We start from the raw sequence: 26,551 nt of genomic DNA, 5'->3' as shown, positions 1-26,551 counted from the left end.
ACGCCTCACTAATTTTTAAAAATTTTTGGTAGAGACGGGGTCTCACTATATTGCCCAGGCTGGTCTCCAACTGGCCTCAATCTATCCTCCCACCTCGACCACCCACAAGCACTGGGATTACAGACATGAGTCACTGCACCTGGCCTAACTCCTAGGATGAAAAAAGGAAGAGCTTGGGTATGACCATCAGCTCCCCTAGGATAGCAAATAATAAAAGGGTGGAAAGAAGCAGGTGTTACATCATTAACTCACCTCCAAAGGGAAAGAAACAACAGTGGAGGGAAAGCATTGCCCCCAAGAGTTAGAAGCAAAGTGTGGGGCAACCAGCACATACTGTCTCCTGAGAATCAACTGTTAAATCCTTGAGAATTTTGCAAATCAGCTGTTAAAGCCACGGTAGCTTGAAATTAGCCAAGGCAGTAGTACTGACAACATGTAAATCAGAAAAAAACTACAAATCAGTGCTTTGTGTTTTGGAAAATAAAGTTGGATCCTTTTTCCATGTGGTAATACTAAAATTCCAGATAGATTCCAGATTTAAATCAAACGCAGAAAACATAAAGTGCCCAAAGGAAAGTATAATCAAAGCAAAGGTCTTTCCAATCCACGTGGACCAAACACAAAAACCATAATGGACTAGGTCAACATGTAACTACATTAAAATACATCATTTACGTCAAAATAGCACTAAGTGGCAAACTATAAACTAGGGAAATTATTAGCAAAATACATGACTAAGAGAAATCCATCAAGAATTCTTACAAATTAGTAAGAAAAAGACAAACATCTCAATGGCAAAAGCCTCATCAGATAAGTCATTTACAAAATACAAATGAGATCAAAATTAATCAAGAAAATCTTAGGCCAGGCCTGGTGGCTCATGCCTTTAATACCAGCACTTTGGGAGGCCGACACAGGTGGATCATTAGAGGTCAGGAGTTCAAGACCAGCCTGGCCAACAAGTTAAAACCCCATCTCTACTAAAAATATAAAAATTAGATGGGAGTTGTGGCACCCACCTGTAATCCCAGCTACTCGGGAGGGTGAGGCAGGAGAATCACTTGAACCTGGGAGGCAGAGGTCGTGTTGATATCGCGACACAGCACTCCAGCCTGACTGGAGGTTGCAGTGAGCCGAGATTATGCCACTGCACTCCAGCGAGACTCTGTCTCCAAAAAAAAAAAAAAGGAAAAGAAAATTTTAGACATGCCAGGTTTTGCCTGTAAAAATGGCAAAGAGGAGAGAAGGTAGAACACAGCTAATGTTGGGAAGGATAAAAACGGTACTATGAAAGACACCTGGCAAAAATATACATTGGCACAAAGTTTTTCTTGGCAACACAATATACACCCTTTGATCTTACACATTTTTGAGTTTATTCTAGAAAAATAAAAATGTATAAAGATCTAGTTAGACTACTGTGCTAAGAATAGGCTAAATAATTTATAGTAAATCCATTTAATATTACGCATACATTAATGTTGAAATATTTGACATGGAAAGATATTCACCACTTAAATTCAAAAAATGGCTTAAGTGGAGGATAAAAACAGTATAATCAGGATGAACAAGTAAAATAAAATGTGTACTGAGAGTGGACTGAGAAAGTCTACGAAGATATACAGCTAAGCATGATCAACCTTCTCCTTTTTGCTTATAATTCTACGATGTGTGTATACTGCCTGTTTTTAATAGTTCTTTGACTTAATTTATACAGTTCTATGATCTTATTATCAGTTCCTTGATTTTACCTGAGTCCTAGAGTTCTTAGCTGTTTTTAGTATCCTTTACCTTAAACCTCTGTCTCCACTAATTTCCTGGCAATTCAGTAATAATTACATTAAGGTAATAACCCTCTGAACTAATTTTATAAACAAAGAGATAAAATTTGTATCTTTAGGGAAATTGCAATAGATAATTCCTGCATTTCTACAATGTGCATATATTACCTGTATATTGTTTGTTTTCAATAGGAGTCCATGGAATTTGAAATCAGTAGAAAAATCCTTATTACAAAACAACAGCATTTTAATTTAATTTTCTAAGTGATCATTTCCAGTTGTTTAAACGCACCTGTTCAAATCAAAGTTCATCATTTTGTTTGGAACAACTTTTGTTTGAGAATCAAATGGTCATGTAAATGAGAAAGCAAATAAGCGTATAATGATAGAAAAGTAAGTGGCAAAATAACCACAATCTTTGTTCTACTGGCTACTGCAGTACAATAAATAAAATGACAGTTAACCAAAAACACCTTTATTTTCGTCTCCAAAGAAGAAGCTCTTTTCTTCTTTTTCCAGGATAATTATGATTAACTTACAAAAATGGGTACACATCTTCAAAGCACTTCCCTTTAACGGGAAACTTAGCTTTATGGGATTTAAACATTAGAAGGTGGGGAAAAAAAATTCCATTTTCTTGTCATTAAAAGACAAAACAGAATCTAGCATAAGTCAAGGAAACTCATTCACACTTCAGGTCCTTCTCCTCCAGGAACCAGCTGCATAAAGAGGAAAAAGAGTTTATTAGTAAGACAATAACCACGTCATCTAAAAACCCCTTGCTCTTCCTTAAGCCACCTTTGCCTGTCCCCTGCACTCCACATTCCCATTTTCTCCAGATTGTCAATATCTATTCACAATTTCCAACATCATTAATTAATACTTACTATCTCAACAGCGATTAAAAATTCCAAGCAAACTAACCTTTAGACCCAATGCCTCTTCAATAGCTGAGCTTTAGGGCCTTGACCACAGAGAACACCTTTCCCATCTTATGCACCACTGGGCCATGATCATTTAGTTAAGCAAGCAACATTAAGGTTAGTTCTATAATCACTGCCCCAGAAAAATGGGCTCCCATCTAAATAAAACAGTTTCAGTGTGTCTTACCATTGTTATATTATTTCCATTTAGCAAAATCTGATCTAATTTAGTAATCCTTCTTCCTTCTGGTGTGATTTCACTAAATGAATAGATAAAATATAGTCAGGATAAACCGTGAAAATCAAAGCCAACATTTTGGAAATACTTTCCCTCCCTAAAAAGGTTATCCTTGTATACAAATTACTCTGAGGTTGGGCAATTATATCGACAATTTTCAGAAACAAAGGTTATCCACGAGGTAATGTAACCTTCATTAAAAGCAACAGAATGAACTCACTGACCTAAGACCCACATCTGTCAGACAGAGTTTCATAAAAAGAAGCCAAAGCTTGCCCAGGAAATCAAATATAAAATGAAATGTTTTTTGGGTTTTTCTTTTTTTTTTTTTTAAGAGACAGGGTCTTGCTCTATTGCCCAGGCTGAGTACAGTGGCACAATCATAGCTCACTGCAGCCTAGAACTCCTGGGTTCAAGGGATCCTCACCCTCCAGAACAGCTAGGACTACAGCTGCCCCCCACCATACCCAGTGAATTTTTAAATTTTTTATAGAGACAGGGGTCTCCCTTTGTTGGCCAGGCTGGTCTCAAACTCCCAGGCTCAATCCTCCTCATTTGGCCTTCCAAAATGCTGGGATTACAGGGGTGAGTCACCATGCCCAGTCTAAATGCTCTTACTATCAGTTCCTTGATTTGACCTGAACCCTAAAATTCCTAGCTGTTTTTTTATCTTCTACCTTAAAACTGTGTCTCCACTAATTGTCTAGGAGTTTACTAATAATTAAATTAAGGTAATAACACTCTGATCCAATTTTACAAGCAAATAGATAAAACTTCTATCTTTAAGATTATTCCACCAACAGGTAATGTTTTCTCATAAATAATTTTACTCAAAAGTAGTAAAACTGTCTTTAATTAAGAAGAGATTCCCCCCAATTCTTTAACACTACTCACAACTCAGTGACATCTTCCAGTACCATATCTGAAATTTGGTGTTAAGAAAACAAATAGAGAATTTACTCCAGCTTCTGCCTTTGTTCAGCTTTTCTTTTCTTTTGAGACAAAGTCTCACTGTGTTATCCCAGCTTAAGTGCAGTGGTACACTCACACCTCACTGCAGCCTCCACCTTTTGGGCTTAAAGGATCCTCCTGCCTCGGTCCTGGAGATTAGCTGGGCCCACAGGTGTACGTCACCATGCCAGCTAATTTTTGAAATGTTTGTGGAGACAGGATTTCATCATGTTGCCCAGGCTGGTCTCAAACTCCTGGGCTCAAGCGATCCACCCACCTTGCCCTCCCAAAGTGCTGGGATTACAGGTGTAAGCCACTGGGCTCGCCTGTTCAGTTTTAATTATAATGTTTAACACAATGGCTCAAATTCAAAATGCTTGTTGTTGATAGGAACTTTACTGTCTTTCAATACATATCTCTTAAAACATTATCATAAGTTCCCTGAAAATGAACTGATTTTATTATAATAATCACAAATATACTGATTGTCTACAGTTCTTATGTTATTAAATTCTAAAGAAAAACCTATACCACCACCACCACCTTTTAAAAGGATACTGACAAAGTCATCAAATCCTAGAAGAGTACCAACAATTTCCTTATCACTCTTCATCACAATGTGAATTCTTGATCCTATACATTTGTCCACAAGCTCTGAGGAGGGAAAAAATATTATTTTACCATTCATTATTTCAACAAATATTTGAGTGCCTACTGGCACTCTTACTTGCATATAGTGAAAGAAAAACCAGGAAAAACATTCATTCAATAATTTTAGGTCTTATAATACAATCTCAGTTTAAGCACAGCATCTGGCGCGTAATGAGGATTCCAATACAGTCTGTGGCATGAAGGAATGAAAACTTTTCAATCACGGCCACGACCACTAGTTCAATCACTCTTCACCAGCTACAAAAACATAAGAGGAGATAGGTATAATTATATTCACCGGAAACTCTCCTGTCACTGCTTCCCTCCCCCAACTCTGTCTATCCTCTGTGCTCTGACGGTAGCTTGAACATCTCTTTAGCCAGCCTAGCATTATGTAGCAGGATGTCTACTTGTCCAGTATTCTCTCCTCCACTGGCTTGTGTGCTATTTGAAGGCAATGGCTATGGTTTAAGTTTATCGTTGAAAAATGCCCAGGCACGGTATCTAGTGTATAGATACTCAGTTACTACTTACTGAATGAAGAAATAACAAAACAGAGCTAGTTTCCAGATTCCTCATTTAAGGCTCATTCCGGACCAGGGTGTTAGTGTCATTAACCAACCATATACATAACATGGTCTATCTAATCTGGGGATCTTAAACGCCAGGTTGAGAAGTTGGCCTACTACCTATAACACTGCAGAGGCGGGCTCACAACAAAGGAGGCCGACGACACGTTCACTAAATGTGGACCTTCTCCAGTGACGGTCTGTTTGAGGAGTTAGAAATCCTTGCCTGGAGGAGCCCGACCACGTTAAAGAGCAGGGGCGGCCTGCTGCCGTGAAGACTTGGAGCCGACAGTCGAACCGCATTTGGTCCTATACATTTCCCCACACTCGGCCAGGGCCTGCCTCGGAACAACCCCTTGGCCCCTAATCCTGAACTTCAGCTCCCTGTTCCTGCTCCCCAAAGGACGGCGATTACCTAACGGCAGCAGCTGTGACGGGTTGGTAGTAGCGTTAGCCGCCATGGCTACGCCGGAAGTGGCCTGCCTTCATCGACGGTGGGACGACTTTGAAAAGCGCGCTTCCGCTTTTTGCGCAGCCCAAACAGGCTCGACCAATCTGAGGCCGAGCGTGCGATCTAGTCTGTCGCGTGGGTCGCGTTCACTGCCTTTTTTCCCAAGTAAGTGAGATCCGGTGAAATATTTCCTGCCCACAGGACATTTTACCATCTCGGCAGATACCCATTCTGCCCTCGAAGTTTTGGAGAGACGATGAAGATATTTTGCCTTGTGAATAAATTGTTCCTGTAACCTTTGAGTCGTCTTCCCGCGTAAAGTTGCATTTCCTCTGAAGCCAGAATCTTCAAACCAGTATAAATCAATTCGTATTTCCTGCCATCAATTAACTGTTACAATTTTTGTCACAACTACTCATTAAAGAATCTATAGTTTCTTTTTAAAGTCCAGTGGATTGAAAGTCTGCAACTAGCCTTTTTAAAAAACTTTTCTTTAGTGGGGATTTAAAATATGTTTTTTAAACTTTTTACTACTTTAATTCATCGTTCTTATCATTTTATGTCTGGTAGTTTTATTTATTATAGGCTTTTAAATTCAGTTTCTTCAACAATTCTTGTCTAACAGGCGACCACAGCTGTCACTCTAAATTATTCCAGAAGTAGAAAATCATGCTTTCCACTTCTGTTTTGAAAACAGCAAATTATCGGCCCTAGTCTGTTTTATATTTGTATCCTAGGAAGTTAAAGCTAAACAGTCTAGGTCGGGCGCAGTGGTCAGGACTGTAATCCCAGCACTCAGGGAGGCCGAGGCGGGCAGATCACCTGAGGTCATGAGTTCGAGACCAGCCTGGCCAACATGGGTGAACCCCCGTCTCTTCTAAAAATACAAAAATTAGCTGGACGTGGTGGCGTGTGCCTGTAGTCCCAGCTACTCGGGAAGCAGAGGCAGGAGAATTGCTTGAACCCGAGAGACAGAGGTTGCAGTGAGCCTAGATCATGCCACTGCACTCAAGCCTGGGCAACAAGAACAAAACTCTTGTCTCAAAAAAAAAAAAAAAAAAAGCTAAGCAAGAAATTCATCGTTCTTATCTTTTTTGAGAGGCCACAAAGAACGTCATTCGTTAAGCACCCATCATTCCTTCATAGACTGAGTTCCTCAAGGCTGAGAGTTATGGGAAGCAGTAGTTTACATGATTAAATTTCTTTGTTTTGATTTAAATGACTTTGGTTCAAATACCATTTGAATTGAATTGAATTTGACAATGGGCAAGTTATTTTAACTTTTAAAGTTTCAATATACCCATTGGAAAAAATGGGGACAATAGTATCTACTCATAAGATTAATGTGAAGATTAAGTGAGATAATCTATGAAAAGTGGTCAGCATAGGACCTGGCACATAGTAAGCCCTTTTAAACGTGAGCTGTTATTACTTATCCTTGTTTCCTAATACATGATGTCTGGCTCAGAGTGAAGCTACATAAAGCTGGCATTGCTAGCTGGTTTTGCATTCATCTTATTTTTATAACCAGACGTAAGCCACTTTAAGGAAGCAATTTCTGATTTTATACACTGTGCACACATTTTCAGGCATACTGTAGGGTCTAATGAATATTCTTTAAATTGATTCTCACTATTTCATTCATACCCATCAACATTATCCTTACTCTTCATAAGATTTTAAACACAAAGTAATGTCAAATTTGTTTGTGACGCTTCTTTCTTTCTCTTTCTCTTTTTTTATTTCTTTTTGTCCAATCCTCATTTGGTTGAAACCCGCCTCTTTTCCTGGTTTTCCTTTTCTATTCCTATTCCTATTTTATTTTCCTCATACCATACTGACAGTATGGTCCAAATTCAAAACATTGTTGTTACTTGATAGAGTTTTTAAAAATTAGAAAAATAGGCTGGGCACAGTGGCTCACGCCTGTAATCCCAACACTTTGGGGCACCGAGGTGGACGGATCATGAGGTCAAGACATCAAGACCATCCTGGCCAACATGGTGAAACCCCATCTCTACTAAGAATATAAAAATTAGCTGGGCGTGGTGGCACACACCTGTAGTCCCAGGTACTCAGGAGGCTGAGGCAGGAGAATCACTTGAAGCCAGGAGGCGGAGATTGCAGTGAGTCAATCGTGCTGTGCCACTGCACTCCAGCCTGGCGACAGAGCAAGACTCCATCTCAAAAAAAAAAAGAACAGAATAAACTTTAGCAATTTTGAATGCCACTAATAAAGAATAATCTCGGCTGGGCCCGGTGGCTGAAGCCTATAATCCCAGCACTTTGGGAGGCTGGGACGGGCGGATCAGAGGTCAGGAGATCGAGACCATCCTGGCTAACATGGTGAAACCCCGTCTCTACTAAAAAAAATACAAAAAACTAGCCGGGCGAGGTGGCGGGCGCCTGTAGTCCCACCTACTCCGGAGCCTGAGGCAGGAGGATGGCGTAAACCCGGGAGGCAGAGCTTGCAGTGAGCTGAGATCTGGTCTCTGCACTCCAGCCTGGGCGACAGAGCGAGACTCCGTCTCAAAATAATAATAATAATAATAAGCTTTATAATCTGAAAAAAAGGAGCGATATATAGTTCACTTACACAGTACAGTTAATGGGGATTTCAGGAAGGGAGTGGTATTTTTATTTTATTATTTTCTCTCCTGAGGTGCCACTCAAAAAGGAAGAACAGGCCAATTCCAAATGGAAAGTTGTTATGAACTTGAAAATATGTCATAGCTCTATGTCTCAACGATTTTTCTCCTTTTAAGTCAAATAGAAAACGTAAAATAGAATTTATAATTTATCATAAAATATATGTAACTACCAAAGGCTCTTCGATGTATTATATGTTTAGAAAGGCATTTCTAATTTTCTCCCCTGAGTTAAATGAGACATTTGATTATTTTCCCAATAGACAATTGTCCTTGTGGACAATATCTTGTTAATGAATTTATTCTACATTAATACAACTCATTTAAAACACAATGTAAGATGTGCATGGTGGCAGGCAACTGTAGCCCCAGCTACTCAGGAGGCTGAGGCAGGAGGATCCCTTGAGCCCAGGAGTTTGAGGCCAGCCTGGGCAACATAGCAACACCCCATCATATTTTAAACTTTATTTATTAACCTCATTCTGTTACCCAGGCAGGAGTACAGTGGTGTGCTCGCAGGCTCAAACGATCCTCCCATCTCAGCCTCCTGAGAAGCCAGTACCACAGGCGTGTGCCACCAAGTCCAGCTATTTATTTTTTATTATATTTTGTAGAGATGAGGTCTCATTACATTGCTCACGTTGGTCTCGAACTCTTGGACTCAAGTGATCTAACCGCCTTGGCCTCTCAAAGTGCTGAGATTACGGGTGTGAGCGGCCGGGCCCCACTTATATTCTAAACTCTTAAGTGGCCCAGTCCGTATATTTAGAGACAAAAAAATTCGGTAAATTCCCTTGTTCACTTTCTCTCTCAATTTTCCCAGTTACTTTTTCTTTCTTTCTTTCTCTCTCTCTCTCCCTTTCTTTCTCTTTTTGAGATGGAGTCTCACTCTGTCATCCGGGCTGGAGTGCAGTGCAGTGACACGATCTCAATCACTGCTACCTCCACCTCCGGGGTTCAGGCGATTCTCCTGCCTCAGCCTCCCTAGTAGCTGGGATTACAGGCATGCACCACCATGCCCGGCTAATTTTTGTATTTTTAGTAGAGATGGGGTTTCAACCATATTGCCCAGGCTGGTCTCCAACTTTTGGCCTCAAGTGATCTGCCCACCTCGGCCTCCCAAAGTACTGGGATTACAGGCATAAGCCACCGTGCCTGGTCCTGTTTTTACATACATTTTTTTTTTCTTTTTTTGAGAGGAAGTCTCCATCTTGTCCCCCAGGCTGGAGTGGGATGGCGCAATCTTGGCTCACTGCAACCTCCGCCTCCCAGGTTCAAGCAATTCTCCTGTCTCAGCCCTCCGAGTAGCTGGGATTACAGGTGCCTGCCACCACGCCCGGCTAATTTTTGTTTTTTGTTTTTTGTTTTTTTTTTTTTTTGAGACGGAGTCTCGCTCTGTCGCCCAGGCTGGAGTGCAGTGGCCAGATCTCAGCTCACGGCAAGCTCCGCCTCCCGGGTTTACGCCATTCTCCTGCCTCAGCCTCCCGAGTAGCTGGGACTACAGGCGCCCGCCACCTCGCCCGGCTAGCTTTTTTTGTATTTTTAGTAGAGACGGGGTTTCACCGTGTTAGCCAGGATAGTCTCGAACTCCTGACCTCGTGATCCGCCCGTCTCGGCCTCCCAAAGTGCTGGGATTACAGGCTTGAGCCACCGCGCCCGGCCAATTTTTGTATTTTTTAGTAGAGATGGAGTTTTACCATGTTGGCCAGGCTGGTCTAGAACTCCTGACCTCAGGTGATCCACCCGCCTTGGCCTCCCAAAGTGCTGGGATTACAGGCGTGAGCCACCACGCCTGGCCCTTATAGATATCTTTAAAGGCTGTTCAATTAGACGGTAATTTTAGCCATGTCAATTGTGGAAAATATCAAGACAGTTTATATCAAGAAAATATTAATAGTTAACACATCCACAGCTGACATCTCAAAACAGTTAATATATTAAGAAAACAGTTAATATATTCTGCATACAGGGAGCAATATAGTTTTACAGTTTTCTGAGCCAATGCCAATAATTTTGTAATACAGAAAAGAAATGTATAGCAACATCTTGAAAAATGTCTACAGTATTAGCATTAAAACAGTTTTACTGAATCACAGAAACTAAATTTGATTTAGAAAGCCTACTGTTTTTCTCAGCTATGCTTAGATTAGAACGTAGCTCCGTATTTTTCAAGACCAGAAGTGCAAAATATCATAGTTACTGTAGTAATCTCTAATTCTGCTTGAAGCAGACACCTATCCTTTAGGTTATTTGAAAACTGTCCTAGATAAGACTTGTTAAATCTGCTAGTGTTTCTAGAATGCACTTTAAATTGACATGAGATTCACTGCTTAAAAAAATTGTAGTACAGTCAGTAATTAAAAAACCCTGGTGACAACAGAACCCATATATTTTGTATTGACCTTCCTTCCTCCCACTCCACCAAAGCAGAAGCTAAAAACCTACGACCTACACATATCAACCTGCTCCTCCGCTGCTCATAACCATTTTTCAGGTGCAGAAGGAAGGGGCTGTGGGGGCTGGGCTTCATGTGGGGCAGGTGGGAGGAGTTGCAAAGGAGTCAGGTTGAGAGGCTTGGACTCTGCTTTCAAGGTAATAGGCTCAGAGTACTAAACCCAAAAAGAGATGGAATGAAAATAATATTCTTCTAAAATCGCAGGACTAGAATAACCATTTTACAGGTATCCAAATAAACTTCCTTTATTATCAAGGATATTCGGTTTCAGGTTTTAAATGCGTCTCAGATTGCTATACATAATATTTAAATGAAGGGGGGAAAAGCTCTAGAGAGAAACAAACAAGAATTATCGGGTAAGCAAGTAATTTAAAGGCTGAATACACGGATACGCAACCTCACCAGTATGCTCCATGTTATTACATATTTAAGAATAAGGACGGAGGCCACAGAGGCAAAGGCAAGGAGGTGAAGGAATCGGACACTCGGAGAGTGAATCGAAAAGATGTGAAAAAGCAAGGAAAACAGAAAAGAAGAGGGAAGGGGGAAAACTTTACGGAGGAAAAAGAGAAGGCAAAAGAGAAGGAAGTGCTTTGAGACTGAATCCAGGGAGGAAAAAGCAGGTGTGCCACGCCGCACCTCCAGGTCCCGCGGACACTACAGGCTCCGCAGGCCCAGCCGCCCGGGTCACGTAAGCCCCACCCCGCGCTCCACGTCAAGCCCCCCTCCGGTGCCCCCCTGGACCCCCCGAACCCCCGACCTTCCGCCCCCGTCCAGTCGATCGCTCCTCTCCTAGCCCCTACCCGCTCCCCTAGTCTCCACCTCGGTCTCTCAGGACCACGCCTTGTCAGGGCCCTCCCTGCCTTGCCCCGCCTCGCCTCGCCAGCGGCTGCCGCCGCGTCAGGTGACAGCCCGGAAGCTGCGGAAGCGGATGAGAGAAGCGCGGCTGCGGCCCTGGGGGCGGGAGCTGCTCTCCCTCCACCGATCTCCTAGTGCGGCCCTCATGTGCTGCGCTCGCTGACACCCGAAGTCCGCGGCTCTCCGCACACGGTGGGGTCGTCAGACCCGCTGCCCTAGGCGGTCGAAGTCGTAGTGTGGGCCCGCGGCGGCCGCCCATGGAGAAGGCCAGGAGAGGCGGGGATGGCGCCCCCCGGGGGCCCGTTCTGCACATCGTGGTTGTTGGCTTTCACCATAAGAAGGGCTGCCAGGTGAGGAAAGGGCCCGCCCCCGCCCCCGGCCGTTCGCCCCTCCCGACGCCCCATGCCTTCCTTCTGTGTGCCCCGCTCGCGTCGTGCAGTCCTCCCCACGGCGCCCGCGACCCTTCGCCTCTCAACCTGACTCCTTTGCAACTCCTCCCACCGGCCCCACATGAAGCCCAGCCCCCACAACCCCTTCCTTCTGCACCTGAAAAATGGTTATGAGCAGCGGAGGCGCAGGTTGGTATGTGTAGGTTGTAGGATTTTAGCTTCTGCTTTGGTGGAGTGGGAGGAAGGAATCGAAGACCGGCCCCACTCTCTTCCCCATCCATAATTGTCTCCACGGGCTTTCTGGGTGTCCACCTATAATGGGAGTCTAGAAAAATTCAGTGCTTGGACTCTGTTTTCAAGGTAATAGGCTCAGTGGGCTTGCATACTAATGCTTCAGGTAGCTTGCAGCACCTGCAGCCTCCGTGGAAAAATCAGCTTCCTTTGTTTATCTGATGGAAGCCTTGGAATCTGTCGTGTTAAGTACGGTTGTCGATTAACCCTGCCTCCCCCTTCCTATTGGTCCTTAGTTTTGCTATTTCATCTTCTCCAGATTTTGCATTTTGGTGAGAGATTAATCTCTCTAGATCAACCGCAATAAGAGAAAGCGTATTACCGACCAAACCGTTCAAATATAAAGGCATTTTTCAGCAGCCTCACTGAATCTTTAATCCATCATCTGAAATGGAATATTTGCGATCTGTATATTGAAGGCAAGAAAACAAAATAGAAACAGGATTATCTAATGAGCAAGCAAACACTGGAAGGGAATGATGTCATAATGTGCTAGTGAACAGTAAATTGAAATGCTTTTTTTGAAATATTAAAAATAGTAATGGCCACCACTAGCTCATGAAGCATTTAGTTTCTTGCATTACACAGGAAATGTAACATTTTAGAAGACTTATTGGCAAAAATTAAGTTCTCTAGGGAATAACAGAAAAGTGATGGGAGTGAAAAAATTGTTTGTGCGTCATTTTGAAATATATCCTCACACCTGTAATGGCAGCGCTTTTAGAGACTGATATGAAAGGATCACTTGAGCTCAGGAGTTTGAGACCAGCTGGGTAACAAAGGGAAACTGTCTCCACAAAAAAAATTAAAAATTGGCTGCATGTGATAGCGCACTTGTAGTTCCAGCTAGTCGGGAGGCTAAGATGGGAAGATCTCTTGAGCCCAGGAGGCTGAGGCTACAGTGGCCCTTGATCCCACCACTGCACTCCCGCCTGGATGAGAGAGCAAGACCCTGTCTCAAAAGAAAATTTTGGCCCCCGGTGCAGTGGCTTACTTCTGTAATCCCAGCACTTTGGGCGGCCGAGGCGGGTGGATCACCTGAGGTCAGGAGTTCAAGACCAGCCTGGACAACATGGTGAAACCCCCCCCCGCCTCTACTGAAAATACAAAATTAGTCGCGCGTTGTGGCACATGCCTGTAATCCCAGCTACTTGGGAGGCTGAGGCACGAGAATAGCTTCAACCCGGGAGGCAGAGGTTGCTGTGAGCCAAGATCACGCCATTGCACTCCAACCTGGACAGCAAGAGCGAAAAAAAAAAAGTTTTGAAAAGTGTGTATTACGTGCATAAGTCTTATAATGACTGGTCTAGAATCTGTTCTTTATAACCTGTACATCAGGTGTCTTCAGAAGCTTTAATTAAAGTATATAAGATTTGCCCCAGGATAGATTAATCAGCTACCTAATTCTCCACTTTACTATTTTACTTCCAGGTGTAAAGAATTAAAGGTGCGTGGCTCATTGAGTTGTGACTCTGACTTCACATGGTTTTAACTTGTGTGAGGGTACTTAGACTGCTCTTCCGAGTATTCAGAATTGCCGTGGGTCATGTCGACCATCCGTTCTTTCTGTGCGCTGAGATTGTGCATAGGGAAAATTCCTATACTTGGTCATAATTTGAACTTTTAAATACAAGTGACTGAAGTAAAACCTTTGTTTTAAAAGTGATGCCTTTCAGCAGTCCGCTTGGTTAAGCATGATAACTTTGTCATTTGACACGGACCTCGAAGTAAAAGCCATCTTCTAATACTGCTGTTAAAGACCCAAAACTAGGCTTGTGGAAAATGTTAATTCATCTTGTTTCTTGCACTTTTCCACCTTTGAAGTCCTCGGATGTATTTTAATTTTTTTTTTTCCCCCGAGACAGAGTCTCGTTCTGTCACCTGAGCTGGAGTGCAATACAGTTGTGGGATCTCTGCTCACTGCAGCTTTCACCTCCTGGGTTCCAGTGATTCTGCTGCCTCAGCCTCCTGAGTAACTGGGATTACAGGCATGCCCCACCATACCCGGCGAATTTTTTATATTTTTTTTTTGTTTGTTTGTTTTTTTTTTGTTTGGTTTTTTTTTTTTTTTGAGACGGAGTCTCGCTCTGTCGCCCAGGCTGGAGAGCAGTGGCCGGATCTCAGCTCACTGCAAGCTCTGCCTCCCGGGTTTATGCCATTCTCCTGCCTCAGCCTCCTGAGTAGCTGGGACTACAGGCGCCCGCCACCTCACCCGGCTAGTTTTTTGTATTTTTTAGTAGAGACGGGGTTTCACCGTGTTAGCCAGGATGGTCTTGATCTCCTGACCTCGTGATCCGCCCGTCTCGGCCTCCCAAAGTGCTGGGATTACAGGCTTGAGCCACCGCGCCCGGCCATTTTTTATATTTTTGGTAGAGACGGGGTTTCACCAAGTTGGCCAGGCTGGTCTAGAACTCCTGACCTCAAGTGATCCGCCTGCCTTGGCCTCCCAAAGTGCTGAGATTACAGGCATCAGACTTGAGCCACCGTGCCCAGCCTCAGATGTATTTTAAATGAAAAATCCTTCATTGGAATTTAAATGAACATCTATTAACTTTATCACTTGATCTTTTTTTCACTTTTATTTGGGTAACTTGTGGAAGTGAATTATTCTGTAGATAGCGTGCTAGCCTCTAGATGTCATTTTTCTAGTTTACTGATATACTTAACATTTAGAACATTTTAAGTGATTTTTTGAGTTCTACCATGACATTTAAAGTCGTTTCAAAATATTTACTCATTTCAACTTTTTACTGAATTGTTTAGAATTTAATATTTAACAAGGGATAATAATTAACAAGGGATAATTTAACATTTAACAAGGGATAATAAGTGTGGCCGGGCACGGTGGCTCATGCCTGTAATCCCAACACTTTGGGAGGCTCAAGTGAGGCGGATTATTTGAGCTCAGGAGTTTGAGACCAGCCTAGGCAATATAGCGGAACCCCGTCTCCACTAAAAATATAAACATTAGCTGGACGTGGTGGCGTTTGCCTGTAATCCCAGCTACTCAGGAGGCTGAGGCGGGAGATTTGCTTGAATCTGGGAGGGGGAGGTTGCAGTGAGCCAAGATCTCCCTACTGCACTCCAGCCTGGGTGACAGTGAGACCCTGTCTCAAACAAAACAAACAAAAATTTATCTGACATTAGACCCTTTGGCATGAAATAATTTATGGATACCTTCTCTGTAGTAAATTGGCTTGTTGTAGATTGTGTATTCCAGAGTTTTGTTTGTTCCAATATATAAAGTATATTTGTCGAACTACCATAATTTTTTGCTAAGTAGCGTCAAATGTATATCACATTAACTCATTAACTCTTATGGTTTTTTTCACAAACAGGATAGAACTTTTTTAACTACTCAAGTTAAAAGGGAATAGGTTATTTTCCAAAGAGATGTCATAAGAAGTTAAAATAATTAATTTTTGACCACTTTTCTGATAGTTTGTTTTGTATACATAGCTAGCAGTTTTGTCTTAAATAAACTGAATTTACCAAACTATATTTCTTTCTTTTTTTTTTTTTTTTTGAAACAGAGTCTCTCTCTGTTGCCCAGGCTGGAGTGCAGTGGCCGGATCTCAGCTCACTGCAAGCTCCGCCTCCCGGGTTCACGCCATTCTCCTGCCTCAGCCTCCTGAGTAGCTGGGACTACAGGCGCCTGCCACCGCGCCCAGCTAATTTTTTGTATTTTTAGTAGAGATGGGGTTTCACCGTGGTCTCGATCTCCTGACCTTGTGATCCGCCCACCTCGGCCTCCCAAAGTGCTGGGATTACAGGCGTGAGCCACCACGCCCGGCCCCCAAACTGTATTTCTAATACAAAAAAAGCGGAATAACAATTTTTTTTTTTTTTAAGTATACTCTAAGTTCTGGGATACATGGGCAGAACATTCAGGTTTGTTACATAGGTACACATGTGTCATGGTGGTTTGCTGCATCGCCAGTCGTCTAGATTTTAAGGCCCGTATCCGTTAGGTATTTGTCCTAATGCTCTCCCTCCCCTTGCCCCCCATCCCCCAACAGGTGCCAGTCTGTGATGTTCCCCTCCCTGTGTCTGTGTGTTCTCATTGTTCAACTCCCACTTATGAGTGAGAACATGTGGTGTTTGTTTTTCTGTTCCTGTGTTTGCTGAGAATGATGGTTTCCAGCTTCATCCATGACTCTGCAAAGGACATGAACTCATTCTTTTTCATGGCTGCATAGTATTCCATGGTGTGTATGTACCACATTTTCTTTATCCAGTCTATCGTTGATGACCATTTGGGTTGGTTCCAAGTCTTTGCTATTGTGAATAGTGCTGCAGTAAACATACGTGTGCATGTGTCTTTATAGTAGAATGATGTATAATACTTTGGGTATACACCCAGTAATGGGATTGCTGGGTCAAATGGTGTTTCTGGTTCTAGATCCTTGAGGAATCGCCACACTGTCTTCCACAATGGTTGGACTAATTTACACTTCCACCAACAGTGTAAAAGCGTTCCTATTTCTCCACATCTTCTCCAGCATCTGTTGTTTCCTGACATTTTAACGATCACCATTCTAACTGGCATGAGATGGTAGCTCATGGTTTTGATTTGCATTTCTCTAAGGACCAGTGATGATGAGCTTTTTTTCATATATTTGTTGGCCGCATAGATACCTTCTTTTGAGAAGTGTCTGTTCATATCCTTTGCCCACTTTTTGATGGTTTTTTTTTTTCTTGTAAATTTATTTAAGTTCCTTGTAGAGTCTGGATATTAGACCTTTGTCAGATGGGTAGATTGCAAAAATTTTCTCCCATTCTATAGGTTGCCTGTTCACTCTAATGCTAGTTTCTTTGGCTGTACAGAAGCTCTTTAGTTTAATTAGGTCCCATTTGTCAATTTTGGCTTTTGTTGCAATTGCTTTTGGTGTTTTAGTCATGAAGTCTTTGCCCATGCCTATATCCTGAATGGTATTGCCTAGATTTTCTTCTAGGGTTTTTATGGTTTTAGGTCTTAGTTTAAGTCTTTAATCCATCCTCTGTTAATTTTTGTATAAGATGTAAAGAAGGGGTCTAGTTAAAGTTTTCTGCATATGGCTTGCCTGTTTTCCCAGCAACACTTATTAGAGAATCCTTTCCCCGTTGCTTATTTTTGTCAAGTTTATCAAAGAGCAGATGGCTGTAGATGTGTGGTGTTATTTCTGAGACCTCTGTTCTGTCCCATTGGTCTATATGTCTAAAAAGCAGAAGTATAAAAGAGCTAGAACTAATCTTAACACTATTCCACCAGAGAATAAAGCAACCAGCAGCAGTGAAGAGAATGGCAGATTTTCCCGTCGGTGTGAGTGAACTGGTCACAAAGTCTCCATGGGGTAGCAGAATGTTGCATTGCAAATTTAGAAATGGGTTGATATTGGGGATTGTTTATGTTGGGGTGATACAACTATACTCAAGCCCTGAGTGATTCAGGTTTTGGTGACAGATGACTCACTGACAAGCCTTTTTTGGCACCTGCTATTAATGAAATCCTGTGGTGACAATAATGAAACATTTGGGAGAGTTTGTTTGATTCTTGTTAAAATAAGTAGTTCTTTGGAAACTGAAAGAAAACTGAAGGGTTAGCAGTTAAGGAAGAATAACCTTTTAAGATTCTTTTTAGCTGCTAGTTTTACAGAAACTTTGTTGTGAAACAAGATTGCATTTTCTGGCCCTTCACTGCACTTTCATTTCTTCAACTTTAATATTTTGGTAGACAGTTTTTCCTGATTTTGGCCATGCTTTTTGTATATGGTGAAATTATGAAAATCTCTAACTTAGCAGGGCTGTAGCATTGACAGAACAATGGAATAGTTTTCATTCAGGCTTTGGCATTGTGGCTAAGTGCAGTGGGTGTCAACTTGTGTACTATAACTTAGAAATAAAAATATCGAGAAGATTCCTTCGTTCTCTTATAGGTCCTCCCAGCTAGCAAGAATGTGCGTAATTTCTTTCTTTGGCTTAAACCTTTGATCCCTAGTAAAATACTTATACACTATGAGTAATCGTCTACTTGATGTCATTGATATGATTCAGATCCTTTGCTGAACATAGATTTTTGCTAAAGGGAAGGCTGCAGAAGGGCCCTAATCTACTAGGGATGGACAACAGGAAGATGCAAACATAGGGAGAAGAGCCTACTTACCTACTTAATTTTAAGACTGCTCTTATTTTATATGGATTAAGAACTCAGGTTCTCCCTAAGATATTTTTAGAGGATGTTATCTAAGCTGACATTTTTGGCAGTTTTTAAATCATATTTCAGTATTTTTGAAAATAACATTTATGATAAATATTATGTACTGGCCAGGCGCAGTGGCTCATGCCTGTAATCCCAGCACTTTGGGGAGGCCAAGATGGAAAGATCGCTTGAGCCCAGGAGTTTGAAACCAGCTTGGGCAACATAGGGAGACCGCATCTTTGCCAAAAAGTAAAAAAAAATTGCCAGGTTTGGTGGTGCATGCCTGTACTCCCAGCTACTTGGGAGGCTGAAGCAGGAGTATCACTTGAGCCCAGGAGGTCGAAGCTGCAGTGAGCTGAGATGGCACCAGTGCACTCCAGCCTGGGTGACAGTAAAACCCTTTCTCAAAAAAAAAAAAAAAAGAAAGAAAAAGTATCAAACCATAATCATGTTTCATGGCCTACCTTTTTCATGTGAAATATACCATTAATATTTTTCTATATTAGTAAATAATTGAATTATGTTTTAAAATTGCTAAATAGTATTTTGTAGAAATACTGTTATTTATTTAACTGATCTCCTTTTTAGATACTTAGGTGGCATTCTAATTTTTCACTATTTTGAATAGTGCTGCAAAGAACAGCCTTGTGGCTTTTTGCACCTTTTCTCATAAGTATAGACACTTCATTGTAGCCATTTTTTTCCGTGAAGGTTTTATTAAAATGGATTTTGAAACAGAACTTACTGAACACAATTTAAGTTAGTCTAGGTGACTCTTCAGAGCAAATGTCACTCATACTGTGCCATTCTCCGTTTAACACAGAGTTATTTGCACATGGCTCTGACTTCATCGGGCCCTAGCCGTCCAGAGAGATGACAGAGATGTTAGTAATTAGTTCCCAATGTCAGTACTATCCATAGTGTTGGTGGTGGTTTCAGCTTCCTTTTATTTGATGCTTTTCTTCCATTGATTGGGAGACCACGTCTACTGAATTTGTTGTGTGAAATAAAATGACTCAGTCATTGGTTTTGAAAGGAAACCTATAGCCTTCTTGGTATACTGTCAAGAGCTTTATAATAGCTGGTTTTGCTGATGTTTTTTTCATTTGCTTCTTGGCAGTTTTGTAGGTAATTAAGTTGTCAGAAGTGTGACTTCTGAATAAACTCTGGGTGTTCATTTAGATTTGAAATATGGGCCAGGTGTGGTGACTCACACCTGTAAATCCCAGCACTTTGGGAGGCTAAGGCTAAGGCAGGTGGATCACTTGAGGTCAGGAGTTCGAGCCCAGCCTTGCCAACATGGTGAAACCCCCGTCTCTACTAAAATACACACACACACACACACCACACACACACACACACACACACACTAGCCGGGCATGGTGGCACGTGCCTGTAGTCCCAGCTACTCAGGAGGCTGAGGCAGGAGAATCGCTTGAACCTGGGAGGCAGAGGTTGCAGTGAGCCGAGATCTCGCCATTGCACTCTAGCCTGGGTGACAGAGCAAGACTCTGTCTCACGGAAAAAAAAAAAAAAAAAACTAGATTTGAAATATGGCCCTCTGCACTTGTGCCTTTCATCACACCACTGTGCTCGTTGTCACAAGGTATGCTGTTCATATATGTGCATGTGGCTACAAGGTTTGTTTTTTGTTTTTGTTTTTTTGGAGACAGAGTCTCACTCTGCCTCCCAGGCTGAAGTGCAGTGGCACGATCTTCACTCACTGCATCCTCTACCTCCTGGGTACAAGCAATTCTCCTGCCTCAGCCTCCAGAGTAGCTGGGATTACAGGTGTGCACCACCACGCCCAGCTCTGTTTTGTATTTTTAGTAGAGACTGTTGGCCATGGCATTTAATTGAAATGTTAATGAACTTTACCCTGGCAATCTTTTGTACATCAATTCATGTTTAACATTTCAATTTTTTTCATTTCAATATTGAACTTTCATGGGGCAATAAAGATATAATTTCTGGGAGTGCATCACACCCACCAAAGAGAGCCTAACACATTCCTAATAGCACCAGTGAAGTCCCATGGGGCAGACATGGATTTCATTAAGAACCTTGCAAAGGCCAGGTGTGGTGGCTTATGCCTGTAATCCCAGCACTTTGGGAGGCCAAGGCAGGCGGATCACCTGAGCTCAGGAGTTCAAGACCAGCCTGGCCAACATGGTGCAACCTCATCTCTACTAAAAATACAAAATTAGCCGGGTGTGTGATGGGCGCCTGTAATCCCCAGCTACTCGGGAGGCTGAGGCAGATGAATTGCTTGAAACCAAAGGCAGAAGTTGCAGTGAGCTGAGATCAGGCTACTACACTCCAGCCTAGGCAACAAGAGTGAAACTCTGTCTCAAAAAAAAACGAAAAAGAAACCCTTCTACCTTGTAGCAAATCACAAAACCCTTCATTCTTCAGTACTTTTGAAAGAGGCTTTTCAAAACTGCCATTTAATTCATATGATTTTCTTTCTTTAAATTGTTTAGACTAGTACAGAGCTAGCTAGGATTTAGAGACAGTTCTCCACTTGCGTTCTTTAATTTTGAGCCTTACAAGTATATAATTTTAGAAAAAAAGAACTCAAACAATAGCTCTGCTGTTTTTTAATACTCTGTTTTCACATACTGTTCTAAGCAAACATGGTGTCTTGGAGAAATAAAAGCCACAACTTAATATAGGAACCCAGACCTCTCTTGGATGCTCATATATATATATTTATGTACTGAGAGCATAAATTTTTATTAAGTAGAGTCGTTTTCTTCGCTCTTTGTAAGCAATAGCAAAGATTCTAAGTCCATAAAGTGTGCCCTAAATGTAATCTCTGCTTGTTATGAACTATTTTTAAAAACTATCCATGAGAGTCACCATGCAGTTCATTATTGTAATTCTATAAAGATATATATTTTTCTAATTTTTTTCCTGTACATACATATGATAAAGTTTAGTTTAAAAGCTAAGCACAAGAGATTAACAAAAAAATTAATTAAATTTTTAATTTAAAATGTTTCAGTTTTTAATTTTAAAAATTTTTAAATTTTTAAAAATTTTCAACTTTTTAAACTTTAAAACAATTTTAAAACATTTAGAAATTAGGCATAAGAGATTAACAAAACTAGTAGTAAAATAGAATGTTTATAACAATATGCCAGCATCACTACTCTTGGGCTTTGGGGTCATTATTAAGTAAAATAAGAATTACTCAAACGCAAGCACCTTGATACTGCTGCAGTCAATCCGATAACTAAGATGGCTATTCAGTGACTAATGAGAGGGTAGCCTATACAGTGAGGATAGGCTGGACGATGGGATGATTCACAAGTCAAGTGGAATGGAGAGGGACAGTGTAAGATTTCATCACGCTCCTCAGAATGGCACACAATTTAAGACTTATGAATTATTACTGAAACTTTCCATTTACAATTTTCAGAATGTGGTTGACCATGACTAACTGAAGCCATTGAAAATGAAACTGGGCAAGGTGCAGCGACTCACACCTGTAATCCCAGCACTTCGGGAGGCCAAACAGGAGTATTACCTGAGGCCACAAGTTCGAGACCAGCCTGGACAGCATAGACCCTGTCTCTATTTAAAAAAAAAAAAAAAAAAAGTGAAACTGCAGGTCAGGGGGGATTACAATGTATTGTAATGAAGAAAATGAAGAATTGTAATTTCTTCATTACTATTGTAATGAAGAAAATACCAATCCTTCACAAACTCTGTCAGAAAACAGAAGAGGAGGGAACATTTCTCAACTTATTTTATGAGGCCAGCATTACATTAATACCAAAGCCAGACAAATTATTATATTAATACCAAAGCCAGACAAATTATTACAAGAAAAAAACAAAGATCAATATCCCCTATCAACATAGATGCAAAAATCCTTAACTAGATAGTTGCAAAAAAATCTGGTAATATACAAAAAAGGAATAATACATCATAACCAAATGGGGTTTGTCACAGGTTGATTTCATATTTGAAAATATCCATTCACAATATTAATAAATAATGGGGTAAAGCTATATAGTCCTCTACGGTTGGCAAATGGGAAGGGAAGGTAGAAGGGGAAAGCTCCTGGGGTTTTTATGTATAACCTTGTACCTCCCACACAGAATCACAACTTGTCAGAACTCACTTTTCAAAGTTAGGCCTTCTTGATAGGCACATTCTTTTTTTTTTTTTTTGAGACAGAATCTCGGCTCACTGTAAGCTCCGCCTCCAGGGTTCACGCCATCCTCCTGCCTCAGCCTCCCAAGTGGCTGGGACCACAGGCGCCCGCCACTGCGCGCGGCTAATTTTTTGTATTTTTAGTAGAGACGGGGTTTCACCGTGGTCTCGATCTCGTGACCTCATGATCCGCCCACCTCGACCTCCCAAAGTGCTGGGATTACAGGCGTGAGCCACTGCGCCTGGCCAATAGGCACATTCTTTAAAAGAAAGTGTTTAGTGTGAAACATCATACATACACAGAAAAGTGCTTCCCTTCCCAATATATAGATCACAAATGTGTAGAATCACCTCACAAGTCTAGAAATATTAATAGAATATTGACAGCACCCCAGAAGCCACTGTTGTGTCCTTTCCTACTCTTCTTTTTCCTCAACGCTAACCACCCTCTCCACTTGTAACACCATAGATGACCCTAGCTGTTTCTTCACTTAATAGAAATATAATCATGTGTTATGCGTACTTTTGTGTTTGGCTTCTTTTGTTCAGCATTGTGCTTATGGAATTCATCTATGCCGTTGCGTATTCCTGTGGTTTAATTTCTTCTCATAACTACGTAGTGTTCCCTTTGGTGATACCCCACTATTTATTTATTTATTCAACTGTTGACAGGCATTCCGTTGTTTCATCATGGGCTATTACAAATAATGCTACCATGAGCATTTTTTAGATGTCTCTTGGTGCACATATGCAAATCATTTTGTTGGAGATATACTTAAGAGTGGAAGTGATGGATTCTAGGGAATACCTATCTTCGCTTTTAGTAGATGATATCAAATTGTTTTCCAAAACAGTGGAATCAATTAACTGTATCACTGGTGTTCTGCATGCCCCTTGCCAACACTGGGCATCGTCCATCCTTTTAATTACAGTAATTTTGGTGGGGTATGTAGTGTCATCTCATTGTTTTACTTTACATTTTTTGATTTGTTGATGAGGCTGGACACTTTTTTATAGGTCTGGTGGTCATTGGGCTGTCCTCTTTTTGTGAAGTACATGCTCAAAGTCTTTTCCTGTTTTTCTATTGGATTGTCTTTTTTTTATTTGTTGAAGTTCTTTTTATATTATTGAAAAAAGCCCTTTAAGACTTATATATGCTGAAATTCTTTTCCCTCTCTGTCACTTGCCTTTTCAGTATCTTAATGGTGTCTTTTTTACACCATAATTGAAATGTGGTCAACTATATTAGTCTTTCCCTTTGTGGTTAGTACTTTTTAAATGCCATTTAAGACATTTTTACTAATTTGATGTCCTGAAGATATTTTTCTATATTACCTTCTAGATCAGTGTTGTCTAATAAAAATACTGAGCTGCATACATAATTTAAAATTTATAGTATCCACATTAAGAGAGCAAAATAATCAGATAAAACTAATTTTAATATTGTGTTATTTAACTCATTCCAAATTATTATTTCAAAGTTTCAATATAAAAATTGAGATTTTTCATGTTGTTTTTTCCTACTAAGTAATTAAACTCTAGTGCAAATTTTACTTAATAGCATATCTCGAATTTTCAGTATCCATACATGGGCAGAGCAGTTCTAGAAGATTTATTGTTTTTATCCTTTCACATTATATCTTATGTTTCACCTGAAAATGATTTTTTGAATGAATTGTGAGGTAGAAATCATTAGTTACTCATTTAAGCATCCAGTTGACCTAAGATCACTTTATAGAATATAAAGACAGTCCTATCTCCACTGTTCTGTCATGCTACTTTGGTATTAAGGTGTCCACATGTGTGTGAGTCTGTTTCTGTATTCTGTGTCATTTGTCTATTTTTCTATGCTTGCACCAGTACTACACTATCTTATTATAATTTTTGTAATAAGTTTTGATACCTGGTAAGGAAGAATTTCTTCTTAGGAGAGTCTTGGCTACTCTTGACTCTTTATATTTCCATATAAATTATAATCAGCTTGCCAGGTTCTGCAAAAATATCTTTTGGAGTTTTGATTGAGATTGTATTGAATCTAAGGATCAGTTTGAGGAGAGCACTTCTTTTTATATTATCTGTTCATCAGATGCTCTCATCTGGGTAGGATCTGGACGTGCTGTGCCTTCCAGACTCTGCTACCTTTCCCTTTGTGGCATAGAAGCAGCTGAGAGGGAGGCTCAACCCTCAGCTTTGATGAGAGCACTGGAGGGCCCCCTCCCTCTTTTTGCAGGAGACTTTCCTTAAGGGCAGAAAGTCCCTGGCAAGATTCTGGAATTCTAGGATGAAGAAAAATTAAGTCTGGGAGGAACCAGACCCAAAAAAACACAATAAAAAACAAAGCTCAGTTCTCTGTATCTATATAGCAGGGGCCTTGTACCCTGTGTGTGAGTTCTCAGGGAGTTCTCAGGGATCACCTGTTCTTGCATTGACTTGAACCTAGGGCACATCAACACTACTTACCCTCCTTGAGAACAGATTAATGCTTTTTACTCCTCACTCTCCTCTTTCTCTGTCACTAGTCCTATAGTTTGCTTTGTGGTTTCAGACCAAGTTCCATGGAGAAACCAGTTCCAAAGGTAGAGGCTTGTGTATCCTGGCTGACTAGACAGGAGAGAAAAGGAACAGACTGTGTTGGCCAGGCTGGTGGCTCACGCCTGTAATCCCAGCACTTTGGGAGGCTGAGGCGGGCGAGCACTTGAGGTCAGGAGTTTGAGACCAGCCTGGCCAACATAGTGAAACCTCATGTCTACTAAAAATACAGAAAATTAGCCAGGCGTGGTGGTGGGCGCCTGTAATCCCAGCTTCTTGGGAGGCTGAAGTGGGAGAATCACTTGAACTGAGAGGTGGAGGTTGCAGCGAACCAAGATCGCACCACTGTACTCCAGCCTGGGCAACAGAATAAGACTGTGTCTCAAAAAGAAAAAAAGATTGTCTAGAAAAAGGTAATCTCAAGAATCTGAAGAGGGTTAACAAAATGAGGATTAAGGCAAAATACAGTTAGTAATAAGATAACCAGGAATCTGGTCATGGAAAAGGGGTCCTTGTAACTTACTGAGGCTGAATGTTGGTTTACCATCTTGCATTTTCTATGTCCATCAAATCAGGCTTCTGGGAATCCACAGTCCTGACACTTCTGAACTGCCCCAGTAGGAGCAAACCCACCTCTCCAGGGTGAGATTTGTGAGCCGTCAGGTCTGGTTGTGGGAGTCCACAGTCCTGGCACTTGTGAACTGCCCCAGTATGAGGGAAGCCATCTCTCCAGGGTGAGATTCATGAACCATCAGGTCTCGTTGGGAGAATCCACAATCCTGGCAGTTCTAAACTGCGCCAGTATGAGGGAAACCATCTCGCCAGGGTGAGATTTGTGAGCCATCAGGTCTGGTTGTGGAAGACCACAGTCCTGGCAGCTCTGAACTGCCCCAGTAGGAGGGAAGCCATCTCTCTAGCATAAGATGCAGGGGGGTACTAGGGTGTGGGGACTAGAGTACAGGGGACTAGCAAGAGGGGCTATGAGGAGGGCAAGGGGGACAGATAGGGGGAAACTTGGAAAGGGATGCCTGACGAGTAGGGCGGCGGCATACAGACGCTCAGGAATTAACAGAGGAAGAGCTGGGCAGGGAGTTCCTGGGGGGTAGAGTGCTGGGAAGGGGCAACATTAGTCAGCTGGGGGAAATGGGTAGGCTGGAAAATTGAACAATTTGGACGGCCCTGGAGAGGAGGCTGAGGGCAGGAAGTTTGAGGAGTAAGGGGAGGAAGGAGGGCTGGAACACGAGAGCCGGAAGGAACAGAAAGAAATGGAGGCCAGAGTTGAGGCCGAGAAATTGGAGGTAGCTTTCTGGTCATTTTTCCAAATGAGTGCTGTAGTAACTCACTTGTCCAAACGAGTCAGAATGAATAACTGAGATGTGCTGAGACGAACTCCAGCATTTATCTCCTCAGGGCATTCCATCACGGAATGCCTATTATGAAACATACATTTATTTTCTTGGGCCATTTCTTGACGG

At 41.6% G+C, this 26,551-nt stretch overlaps 2 protein-coding genes across 7 annotated transcripts in view; one reads left to right on the top strand and one right to left on the bottom strand.

The window, feature by feature from the left end:
* Window positions 1-2,234: 2,234 nt before the first annotated feature.
* On the bottom strand, window positions 2,235-25,987 carry LSM5 (LSM5 homolog, U6 small nuclear RNA and mRNA degradation associated). 4 transcript variants are annotated; one of them, XM_033195108.1, is made up of 6 exons: window positions 25,962-25,987; window positions 25,600-25,685; window positions 4,452-4,547; window positions 3,837-3,864; window positions 2,892-2,964; window positions 2,235-2,500 (listed from the first exon to the last, which is right to left on the bottom strand). In XM_033195108.1, the coding sequence occupies exons 2-6, from the start codon at window positions 25,628-25,630 to the stop codon at window positions 2,468-2,470; spliced, it is 261 nt and encodes an 86-aa protein (XP_033050999.1). In that variant the 5' UTR covers window positions 25,631-25,685; window positions 25,962-25,987; the 3' UTR covers window positions 2,235-2,467. The 4 variants fall into 4 exon arrangements, with proteins under 4 accessions (XP_033050999.1, XP_033051000.1, XP_033050997.1 ...); XM_033195109.1 differs by lacking the exons at window positions 25,600-25,685; window positions 25,962-25,987 and adding exons at window positions 4,667-4,802; window positions 5,529-5,611; XM_033195106.1 differs by lacking the exons at window positions 25,600-25,685; window positions 25,962-25,987 and adding an exon at window positions 5,529-5,681.
* Window positions 11,529-26,551, top strand: part of AVL9 (AVL9 cell migration associated) — a 103,838-nt gene continuing 88,815 nt past the window's right edge. For all 3 annotated transcript variants that reach the window (XM_033195105.1, XM_033195104.1, XM_033195103.1), the window contains exon 1: window positions 11,529-11,875. In XM_033195105.1, the coding sequence (XP_033050996.1) occupies window positions 11,783-11,875 (93 nt within the window). In that variant the 5' untranslated portion in view covers window positions 11,529-11,782. The remainder of the gene's footprint in view (window positions 11,876-26,551) is intronic.

The sequence above is a fragment of the Trachypithecus francoisi genome, unplaced genomic scaffold (genome assembly GCF_009764315.1).
Source record: "Trachypithecus francoisi isolate TF-2019V2 unplaced genomic scaffold, Tfra_2.0 Lachesis_group4, whole genome shotgun sequence".
Lineage (NCBI taxonomy): Eukaryota > Metazoa > Chordata > Mammalia > Primates > Cercopithecidae > Trachypithecus > Trachypithecus francoisi.
The sequence above is the reverse complement of the archived record's forward strand: the minus strand, read 5'-3'. Positions and strand labels throughout refer to the sequence as shown.

Coding starts and splice junctions, on each gene's coding strand:
- LSM5 (XM_033195106.1), bottom strand. CDS start 5,574: ATGGCGGCTAACGCTACTACCAACCCGTCACAGCTGCTGCCGTTAG. Junction 4,548..5,528: donor GTCACAGCTGCTGCCGTTAG/GTAATCGCCGTC, acceptor TTCCCTCCTCAG/AGCTTGTGGACAAATGTATA. Junction 2,965..3,836: donor CTGGAAGATGTCACTGAGTT/GTGAGTAGTGTT, acceptor CTATTCATTTAG/TGAAATCACACCAGAAGGAA.